The sequence below is a fragment of the Rhagoletis pomonella genome, unplaced genomic scaffold (assembly GCF_013731165.1).
Source record: "Rhagoletis pomonella isolate Grant_MI unplaced genomic scaffold, Rhpom_1.0 Rhpom_scaffold_00003, whole genome shotgun sequence".
NCBI classification, from domain to species: domain Eukaryota; kingdom Metazoa; phylum Arthropoda; class Insecta; order Diptera; family Tephritidae; genus Rhagoletis; species Rhagoletis pomonella.
The window spans coordinates 934,121-945,804 of NW_023458557.1; the positions used below are offsets into that span (position 1 = coordinate 934,121).

General features: G+C 41.0%; 1 protein-coding gene across 1 annotated transcript; it reads left to right on the plus strand.

Annotated features, from left to right (window-relative positions):
* The first annotated feature begins 5,186 nt into the window (after positions 1 to 5,186).
* On the plus strand, positions 5,187 to 8,359 carry LOC118734937 (translation initiation factor IF-2-like). The gene is made up of 3 exons (XM_036464535.1): positions 5,187 to 5,288; positions 7,602 to 7,838; positions 7,895 to 8,359. Exons 1-3 carry the CDS (start codon positions 5,187 to 5,189, stop codon positions 8,357 to 8,359), a joined length of 804 nt encoding a protein of 267 aa, XP_036320428.1.
* The last annotated feature ends 3,325 nt before the right edge of the window (positions 8,360 to 11,684 follow it).

Consider the following 11,684-nt stretch of genomic DNA (forward strand, 5'->3'; position numbering starts at 1 on the left):
TTTCGGGAATGGGTGGAAGAGTAATACAAAACTCTAATAAAATCTGCTCATTAACCCTGATTTCCCCCAATGCGGATGTAAGAATAAAAGCACAAGCTATAGTTCTGCCGCAACTAACAAATATGCTTCCAAGCTATAAAATAAACGACAAAGATCGTCAAAAATTCGCCCATCTCAAATTAGCGGATCCCAACTGCCACACCCACGCGCAAGTTGATATCCTATTAGGCAGCGACCTAATACCCCAAATAATGCTAGAAGGCATTGAAAAAATTTCAATACCCTGTTAGCCCAAAATACCATCTTTGGATTTTTATTTATGTATTTATTTATTTATTACGGCTCAAAGCCTAATTCAAAATACAATTTACACTATCCTATCTTATAGGTAAAGTTTTACAAAATTCATATAATTTTGCCTTAAAAACTAAGATTTTATTGCAGTTTTTAATTTCCAATGGGAGCTCGTTGTAGCCTTTTAGGCCTTTGTAGAAAATATTTTGCTTATCTATTTCTGTTCGAAACAATGGCAATTTGAAATTATGTCTATTCCTAGTATTTATATTGTGTGTTTGCTCCACTAAAACTACGTTGTTACTTAAATACTCAGGTACATTTCCATGTTTTATATTAAATATCAACTTCATGGTGTGAAAGTAAATTTTTTGTTTGACACTCAACCAGTTCAACTTTTTTAACATATCACCCGTTCTAGCATCTCTACGTTTTTTAAGAATAAACCTCATGCATCTGTTTTGAAGCTTTTGTAGTTTATCAATTTCTTTGTCTGCTATTATGAATAGGATCGATGGGCAATACACAAAGTGTGGTTCAATGACCGATTTATAAATAATTATTTTATATTTTTCTTGTATATACTTGGTAGTTCTCTGCACAACCCCAATCTTTTTCGCGACTTTCTCCACTATGTAGTTTATATGTTCTTCAAATTTAAGTTTGTTATCAATTATAATTCCTAAATATTTTATGCTATTAACTTTTTGTATGCTTTCATTATTTATTTTTAGCCCACTTAAGTCTTCATCATTAATATTTTTCCTAGTTATCACCATATATTTCGTTTTATTTATGTTAAGCTTTAGCCTATTCGCGCATAGCCATGTGTATAAGTTATTAAGATCATTTTGCATTTTTGTTACCGCAGTAGTAATATTATCATCACTGATCATAAGTAATGCATCATCTGCAAATAGTTTGATCTCACAGTCTTGTATTACATTTATTATATCATTTATATATATGAGGAACAGTATTGGTGCTAGCACCGAGCCTTGTGGTAAGCCTATGGGCACTTCCAATTCGTCCGATATCGCTGTTTTTATAACTGTTCGCTGTTTCCTATGCTTTAAATAACTGCGAAACCACGCAAGCTCTATGTCTTTAATACCGATTTGTTGAAGCTTTTTGATAAGTATTTCCCTGTCTACCGTTTCGAAGGCTCTTTTAAGGTCAAGAAAGACAGCAACCACCACTTTCTTATTATTTAGGTCGTCTTTCCACTCCGATATCACAAAGTTAAGAGCTGTTTCGCACGAATGTTTTTTCCTAAAACCCGACTGTTGACTGACAAGTATTTTGTTTGAATCTAGATGTTTTACCAATTGATTCTTAACATACACCTCAAGAATTTTAGCATCACTTGGTATGGTATTTATGGGTCTGAGCTCTTCTGGTTGTATTGTCTTTTTGACTTTTTCAACTGGGATCACCGTTGACATTTTCCACTTTTCTGGTACAATACCATCTTCCAAACTGCTATTTATTATTTGGGCCTAGAAATACCCTGTATACATTATAGAGTCTTTTATTACACCGTCAGACAGAATTTTTCTACCGCCTATTTTGTATTTAAAATCTTGCAGGATTTTTATAACTTCATCGGTTGTAATTTTTGCAAACTTAAATTCGGAATTGGCGTGACTATCACTTAGTGTTATATCGAAATATTCTATAATATTATTTATTTCTATCACACTATTTATAAAAAACTTGTTAAGTCCATTTGCCAAAGCAAGATCATCTTCTACCAATATACCATCGATTACCGCTTTATTAATACCTTCCTTATCACGCGCCAAGCAGACCGTGGATTTAAGGTACTTCCACATTTCTTTGGCGTTGTTTTCATTCATTATGACTTTATTTTCCATGTATTTAATTTTCTTTATTTTAACCAGGTTTTTATACATTTTATTAATATTTTTGTATTCATCCCACAATCCTGTCTGTATAGCACATGTATATAAATAAAATTTATGTTTATTTAATTGTGCAAGCTCTCTATCGTACCACTTATTCATTAGTTTTATATGTACTTCTTTTTCATAAGTTAAATTTTCCATTGCTTGCGTTAAAATGTGGTTCACTAGTTCAACTTTATCATCAATTAATGCGTTTTCATCGATATTAAAATTAAAAGTCCTTAGTAGGTTTAATAAACTGTCATTACTATATTTATCCCAAGCAATAATTTTCTTGGACACTCTCATCTTATAAGATTTAGATGATGGAACATTGAACATTATAGTTTCATGATCGGAAATTTTGTATGCTTGCAAAGATTTACACTTTATTTCTTCTGAATTTGAATATACGAGATCAATTTTAGATTCAGTTGTATCCGTAATTCGTGTATTAAAATCCACTTTTTGAGCCATACCCATCACCGAAAATATTTCATTCAGTCTTGTACTATATGTTGATATATGATTCATGTTAATATTAAAATCACCAACTATTATATTGTGGTTACTTTTTTCATATTTATCAATTAATATTTCATTTAAATAGTCTAAGAAAGCTGCATCACTTGTGCTTGGCGAGTGATAGAGCACCCCTATTTGCCACTTTTTACCCAGTTTTTTCAATTTTATTACAATACACCACAAGTTCATGTTAACACTATCATTGTATATTATATTAAAGTTTATTTCTCTATGTACGTATATTAGTACTCCGCCAGTGTGCCTGCTGTGGGAATCACATCTTATCATGTTAAAAGTTGCTATTTCCAATTCTTTATCTTCAATATCTTTTGTTGTACACGTTTCAGAGCATAATATGATCGCCGGCTTATGAACTTCCGCCATCACTTCCAATTCACTTTTATTCGAAACTATGCTATTAATATTTAAGTAAATACATTTTAATACACTGTTAGCAGCATTTGCAGACTTGCTTTTGCGGTTAACTTTTGCGGGAATATATTCCTCATGTTGATCTACAACTTCTGAGTGGTGTGTTAGTTGCTAATAACCAAGCCTATGCTTTTTTGCACTTAAGTGCTTTAAATAGACTGGACAATCTCGGCTATTACATAAGTGATTTTCGTCTAGCCCTAAGTTCAATTTTTCATTAGCCTTTATGCAATTTATACACTTGTTTTTAGGAGTTTCATTACACTCCGTGGTTTTGTGTTTTCCCAGACATTTACTGCACACTTCTTCACTTTTACAATCGGTCGCTTTATGATTGTATCCTTTGCATTTAAAACACGTTGTCACGTTAACACCATCGTAAAATCTGCATCTTTCCCATCCTATGTTTAGCTTATCTAACTTCATAACGCTAGTAAACATACACTCATCCACCTCTACAATTGCGTTATAATAGGTTTTGGTGTTATTTTTGACACTATATTGTTTAATAACTTTTATTTCGCCTTGCTCTAGGCATTTGTTTTGGTTCTTTAAACATTCTATCAATTCATCACTATTTTTTTCAAAGTGCATATCAGTTATAAATAATCTTGGTTTATAGTCCCTTGGGATCTTTATTTCGTATTTATCACTCATTTGTTTGTCCATAATTTCTTTGATTTTCTCTCTTTCACTTTCATCTATACTGTCAATCACCATAACACCATTTTGGCCAGCTTTGATATCAGTTATTTTTAGGTGATTAGGGTTAATTTTATTATTTAAATCTTGTTTTGTTTTTTCACTCGTTTGTTTCGCTTTCGGTTTCACAATGATAGGAGTGCGTTTCTTAAATTCCGGCACCTCCCTAGTTGTTTGTGTGTTATCACTCATTTTCAACACATTTGCATATGATTTTTGCTGTTGCGTCACACTGCTTTTATTCTTCGCTATTGTTTTTATTTCGCTACATAATTTCTCATTTTCATTTCCCACTACTTCAACTTGTTTTACCATTTGCTCCGCTACCTCTCGCACTTTCTTAATTTCTGCAGCATTTTTTAAGTACATTTCTTGGTGCATTTTTAGGGTTGCTAACCTCTCATTATATTTGTCTTCCATCGCTTTCATAAGGTCTTTTAACTCTCTCTTGCTGGCTTGTATTGCCCGATCAAATTCATTTTTATATTCTTTTAGGTACACACTATTTTTATTAACACTCTCTTGCATATCTCGCACTACTAAGTCAACATTATGTATATATGTAATGCACTCATCACAGATAAACTTCACCATTGGATGCGATCCTATTACATTGGCTTTGTAGCTATCCAACCCAGAACATTTTGATGCAGTGTGGTATACCTTTCCGCATACACCCACACACCTGACACCTGTCTCTCCACGTATTGCAACTTTACATTTCTCACACTTGTCCGTTTCAGACATTTCGTCTTTAAAACCGCGCGCTTTTCCACTATTTTACTTTGTTTGTATATATGTATCTCGTTAGATGAATATGCTTACATACATATGTATGTGTTATATTCGCTAGTTAGAGTCACTTTCTCACAATATTATATTATTTAATTGACACAGTTTATTTATATTTATAATCAAACGATTTTAAATATAACTTCTTCATCATCTTCCATTTTATGGATACTAAGCGGCCAAGTAAGTGAAAAATATCGGTATTCAGAACTCAAGTTGAGATATTTCAAACGAATACCTCAATTCTCAATTAAAAAGATTTTGGGAGTTAGAAGAACTCCCCAACATACAAGTCACTACCCCAGAAGATAAAGCTTGCGAAGATTACTACAAAGCCACAACAACGCGAGCACAAACTGGTCGATATGTAGTACGACTTCCATTTAAGCCAGAATTCCCAGACACACTCACCCTAGGTCGCTCCCGAACCTCTGCGCTTCAGCAGTTTTTAAGTATGGAAAAAACCTACTTAAAAAAGGCGAGCTTAAATCAGCATACGATGGTGTCCTGGAAGAATATCTCGATTTAGATCATATGGAAAAAGTAAATCCATATGAGAACATAATCAAAGGTAAATACACCTCATTTTACCTACCCCATCATGCGGTTGTAAAACCAGACAAAAAAACAACCAAGGTAAGAGTAGTCTTCAGCGCCTCGAAGTGTACAAGTTCGGGCAATTCCTTAAATGACATTTTGTACACAGGACCCACATTACAACCCGATTTAATGCTTCTGATTTTAAAGTGGCGTATGTTCAAATACGTATTTAACGGAGACGTCGAAAAAATGTATCGACAAATACTCGTACATAAAGACGATCAAGACTTTCAGCGCATTATATTTCGAAATTCACCAAATAGTCCAATATGTGACTATAAACTCAAAACGGTGACATTTGGCGTAAATTGCGCCCCCTTTCTTGCCATTCGAACACTTCACGAATTGGCAAACGATATAAAAGAAAAATTTCCCCTAGCAACCCCTGTGTTAAAAACACAAACATATGTGGATGATATCCTGTCTGGAAGCTACAGCTTACCAAAAGCGTATGAAGCACTATCACAAGTGATACAAGCCCTCAACTCAGCAGGGTTCCCCCTAAGAAAGATAACCACCAATCACCCCGAAATCCTAAAAGATATAAATAAAGAAAATTTATTAGATTCAAACGTCCTAATATTCGAAAAGGAAAGTACAACAAAAACCCTAGGCATACAATGGAATGCGATCTCAGATAAATTCTCATATACTCTTGAGTCGATATCTGCTCAATCCACAATGACTAAAAGACAAATTCTGTCGGCTGTAGCGAAACTTTTTGACCCCGCAGGATACAAATCCCTAGATGGGTAAATTACCCCCCCGAATACCAAGTAGAACTGCATGGCTTCTGCGACGCCTCTGAAAAGGCATATTGCGCAACTATATATGTGCGCACCCAAATTAACACCACAATTTCAAGCCATTTGTTAGTAGCAAAGGCCAAAGTGGCACCTCTCAAAACACTAATTCTACCACGACTTGAACTGTGTGGCGCGCTTCTACTCGCAAAATTAGCCTCAACTGTGCAAACGCATTTCCAATCAGAAATTATATCTATGGTCAGACTCAGAGATCGTCTTAGCTTGGTTAGAAAAACCACTCCACTCTTGGAAAACATACGTTTCCAATCGCACAGCCCAAATACTTGATTTAGTTGGGCCAGCAACTTGGCGACATGTAGCCAGTGCTGATAACCCCGCCGATCTTGGCACAAGAGGTTGCAAACCCCTGCACCTCGCCACCACCTCACTCTGGTGGAACGGCCCCAGCTGGCTAATAGAATCACAAAAATTCTGGCCACAATCCCCCATACGCAACATAATTGCCCCAGAAAGTCGAAAAGTTGAAACCTTTCACACAATATTGGATGACACTGAGCGCCTCAAAAATAAGGTGAAGAAAACACCGAATTCCCCAGATAACATGTTAACGCATCAAGACCTACAAAAAGCAAAGGTTTCCCATGTTGCATACACTCAAATGCGCTTTTTCAGCCGCGAAATGTTAATGCTAAGAGAATCAAAACCAATTGACAAAAAGAGTCAAATATTAGTACTCAATCCATTTTTAGACACGAAAGGTCTGCTTCGTGCTAATGGCAGGCTAGCCTCACCTATAACGAAAAAATACGCACCCCAAGGGATTGATTGGCAATTTATCCCACCAAGTGCCCCACATATGGGTGGTCTATGGGAATCAGCTGTAAAAAGCTTCAAAACACATTTTAAAAAAGTCGCTGGCACACACAAATTTAACTTTGAAGAATTTACTACATTATTAACCCGAATAGAAGCCGTTCTTAACTCACGGCCCCTCTCTGCGCTCTCGCAAGATCCCTCCGATTTCACTGCCCTCACCCCTGGGCATTTTCTTAGACGAGCTCCACTTCTGGCAATACCCGAACCAGACGAGCAATCCTTATCTTTAATGAATCGATGGGAACGAATGAAAATTCTCCATCACGAATTTAGCCGTCGATGGAAGGAGGAATATCTAAAAGACCTCCATAAAAGATACCGATGGAAAAACGCTCAAGAAGAGCCAAAGATTGGAGACTGTGTCCTAATTCATGACGAATGCCTTCCCCCTACGGAATGGCGACTCGGCCGTATAGAGAAAATATATCATGGCTCCGACGGCCATATCCGCGTAGTTGATCTCCGTACACAAAGCGGCATACTCACTCGACCGCTCGTCAAGCTATGTTTCCTTCCAACCGCCTCTCCTACCGATTGCGCGAATACCGATACCTAAAATCATCAAACCGCAATAAACGTAAACCGAGAATATCAAAAGTGCCTAAATCCGGACCCTCGAACGCATACCAAGGGGCTTACGCCTAGCAATCATGTTCATAACTGCTTACACCTATGCTATACTAAAGTCCGTTCTCCCCTAACGTAGGTAAACATGGACGTGGAAATGCATGAAGCCAAACCAACTCCAACTCTCCGTTCGACAATCACCGTGTCCCGCTCGGCAGCACCGCCAGTATCAGCTCCGCGTTCTTCTGCGCCACGTACCGCAACAGCCCCGGCCGCAGCGCTACGCAACGTTACGCCTCGTCCCGCCGCCGCTCCGACGGCACCTCCCCGTGTGGCGCTTGAGCTTCCACAAAGGAGCCCATCAGAAATGCAAGGCGTACGATGCCCGCTATGTAGGTGCCCACACAAGCTGCGCCTATACTCCATATTTAGGAGTATGCAGCCGCCGCAGCGCCAGCAAGTCGCGCAAGCGCATGGGTACTGCCTCAATTGCTTGGCGCTATCCCACGCAACGAGGGAATGCGACTCCCCCATCAGGTGCCAACTATGCGACAGACCGCATCACACGCTGTTGCACCGCATGTTCGGACGTCCGATGATCGAGACGCCAGTGCCACGCAACCATGGGCGGCGAAGGCCGCACGACAGCAGTACAGCACGATCGCGGCGACCACCAGTACAGCAGGGCCACCGCACTTGGAACCATCCTGGGGCTCGATATCGCGCTCCAGCGGTCACACATCGCCGGCACCAGCCTACGCAACGTCCTCGTCGTGCAACCGGAATCAGCAACGTAGTGGAGACCCTGCAGCAACTCCAGCAACTACTAGGCTGAAGACTCGCCTAGGGGGGCCGGGATGGAAAATGAGTTCGACCGTGAATGGCTCCGTGGAATAGCAGCAATCCTGCCTAATCGCCTACTCACCACGGCCCGTTCCACCCACGTACACATAATACACGTACACACACATATATACACATGAATTGTACTAACACATACACACACACATGAATTACAACATAACATGAAACAAAACACAATTTTGCGAATGTCAGATCGACCAGACGTGTTCTGCGCTATAACCCCGCTAACGCAAATTTAATAAAGTGTGTTAATATTCCCACCAAAAGGTTCTACGGGTTTATTTTAAAAAAAGGTTCGAAGCTAGTGGTGAGTGTGCCCCCCAAAGTGTTTGCCCTTGGTGTACGACTGTTCACAATGCTTTGCGGAAATCGCCAACGGCTCTGATACTGATTTCAGTTTTTCTAGTGATGTGGATAGCCAAACGATGGAGAAATGGATAAATATTTACAGCTACCCCTTATACCTAGACAAGAATATCCTTTAATTTGGTGGAATCGACAGACGGTGGTGTAGCGCCACCATTCCGCAGGGCCTGGGTTCAAGCCAGGCAGGCAATGGCAAACCTCCGAGTGTATTTCTGCCATGAAAACAGTTTCTCATTAAAATACAATCGCCGTTCTGAGTCGGCGTAAAACTGTAGGTCCCTCCCCTTGTGTGACAACATCAATGCGCACCCCACAAATAGGAGGGGAAGCCCAGCCAAACACCAACAAATGCATAGGCACCAATCTATTATTATTATAGTCGCAAAGAATTTCCAAATTTGTTCACTTTGACAATGAGGTATCTTGCGAACCACCTTCCTCAGTGAACTCAAAAAGAGTGTTGAGTGCATCGGGTAGCATTTATGTTGTAAAAAGAAATGGCTTCTTGACCGATAACGCGGAAATGCTTCTTCTCATAATGAAAAATATATAAATTTTCAACTCGTTAACTACTGAACTAGATTTTTAAATAGAATAGATCCCCCTTCGACAATAAACCAATACTTTTTTTACGTTTCATTTAATAACACAATACCATTTTATCCTTCTGATTTGTCATTTTTGAATTTTGAGCAAATCTGAAAGATTTATGGAAATTCGAAGTTAGTGTTAGTAATATGCTGTAACATTAAAGGAAATTAAAAACGAACGAAACGAATTTTCTCGGAAAATTTACGTGATGTAATTTTGTATAAATTTTTTTTCGTAGCTTAGTACTAATACCCACCTTAATTTCTAATTCGCTTTGTAAGGGAGATACCATGTTGCTGTTTTTGTAGCAGCATACAAGTTCCGCAAAGAGTTTTTGGGGAGTGTTGCTGGAGTGAAAGTCCTTGGCCAAAATATAAATCTGGGTCGTTCCGGTTACGTAGACCCCACCGCGGGAACGAAGGGAGATACCATGTGGTTGCTGTTGTAGCGGCTACAACAACCCCGCCCAGATCGGTTGGTATCTCAGTCGTTGTCGTCAAGTTCCACTAACGGCAACCCTAGGAACCGTGCAGCTTTTGTGGGGTTTGTCCACAGGGACAAGGCCGTTAGGGTTGTCGGGTTTTCCGGGCATGCGAACAGATGTTTCGAGTCATGTGGGGTCTCTCCGCATGCCGGACACTCATTCGGCACATCCTCATTCAACCTACTCAAGTAGGAGTTCAACCTGCTGCAGTAGCCGGAGCGAAGTTGGGCGAGTGTTGTGCGTGTCTCCCAAGGCAGATGAAGCTCCGTCTCGTCTATGTCCGGGGGTGGTATGCCTAGAACGGCATTCACAGGTCTAGAGTCTACATAACTCGAGACTGAGTCCCTGTGAATGCCGTTCAGGGCCTGTCTGTAAGCTGTCGGGTCCAGAGGTTGCTTAATGAACCTCTGGACTTCGTCCGTCAGTTCATATAGATGCCTCCTGACGTGCCTAGGCGAGGGCTCCTCTGCAAGCAGCTGTCTGCTTGGGTGGCCACTTCTGTGGCTCCCGATCAGGAACTGCTTGCAGAGCATTATATTATGCTCCTTCACAGGGAGCATTTGCGCCTCGCCGTGCAGGTGGTGTTCAGGCGACATCAAGAGGCATCCGTTCGCTGTCCTGAGGGCGGTGTTCTGTACAGTCTGTAGCTTCGTCCACTGCGTCCTGCTAGTCCCTGGCGACCACACTGGCGCTGCGTAGTTCAAAACCGGCCGGCCTATTGCCTTGTATGTTGCCAGCAACGTTTCTTTGTCTTTGCCCCAAGAACTGCCGCCTAGCGACTTGAGGACCTTGTTGCGGCTCTGTACTTTATTGACAATAGCGGTTGAGTGCGCAGAGAAGGAGAGCAGGCTGTCGAATGTTACTCCGAGTATTTTGGGGTTATTCACCGTCGGAATTGGTGTGTCATCGACGTGAATCCCCAGCAGTAGCCTGACCTCCTTCGTCCAGGTTGAGAACAGGGTCGCGGAGGGTTTCGTAGGGGAGAGGGCTAGACACTTTGCAGTGAAGAAGCGAGAAAGTTCGGAGAGATAGCCGTTTACTTTCGAACACAGGTCATCAATTCCATTCCCAGTCGCCATGATCGAGCAATCGTCGGCATAAGAGACAATCGAGACTCCCTCTGGTGTTTGAGGGAGCTTTGAAATGTAAAAGTTAAACAGTAGCGGGGAAAGGACACCACCCTGAGGAACCCCCTGTTTTATTTTTCGCTGCTTACTCGTTTTGTCTCTAAACATTACCGACGAATGTCGACCACTCAGATAATTTGCCGACCACCGTTTGAGCCTCTGTGGGAGAGAGGAGGCCTCTATATCTTCTAGCAGCGTGGAATGGCAGACGGTGTCAAACGCCTTTGACAAGTCCAACGCTACTAGAATCGTTCTCTCACAGGGACGGTTACGGTTAAGGCCACGAGTTATCTGAGTGTTTATGGCGTTAAGTGCTGTTGTTGTACTGTGCACTTTACGGAAACCATGCTGATGCTTCGCTGGGGTCAGGTGGTTTGTGAAGTACGGGAGTAGCAAGGCCTCGAGTGTCTTCGCTACCGGGGAAAGGAGTGTAATCGGACGATACGAATCTCCTTTGTTGGCAGGTTTCCCCGGTTTGAGCAGTGGGACCACTCTCCCCACCTTCCAGATGTCTGTGATGATGAGAGTGGCCATTGACAAGTTGAGGACCTCCGTTAGGTACGCTACCCCCGCAGGACCCAAATTTTTCAGCATCAGCATGCATATTCCGTCGGGACCTATGACTTTGGAGGCTTTCGCCTTCCCGATGGCCACCTGAACTTCACCGCAAGTGAAAGCAAGGGGGGCACAAGTTGTTGGCAGTTTGTGCAGCCTTTTGGTCACTCGACGCTTGGCTTTGTCCACCGGAGGATGCAGTATGAACTGCCGGCTAAAATAGCTCGCGCAACGC

Bases quoted from the DNA above. Each gene is read 5' to 3' on its own strand.
- LOC118734937 (XM_036464535.1), top strand. From the start codon at position 5,187: ATGGAAAAAGTAAATCCATATGAGAACATAATCAAAGGTAAATACACC. The intron at 5,289-7,601 runs GTAAGAGTAGTC...CCCCTAACGTAG, and splicing joins CAGACAAAAAAACAACCAAG to GTAAACATGGACGTGGAAAT. The intron at 7,839-7,894 runs GTACGATGCCCG...CTCCATATTTAG, and splicing joins GCCCATCAGAAATGCAAGGC to GAGTATGCAGCCGCCGCAGC.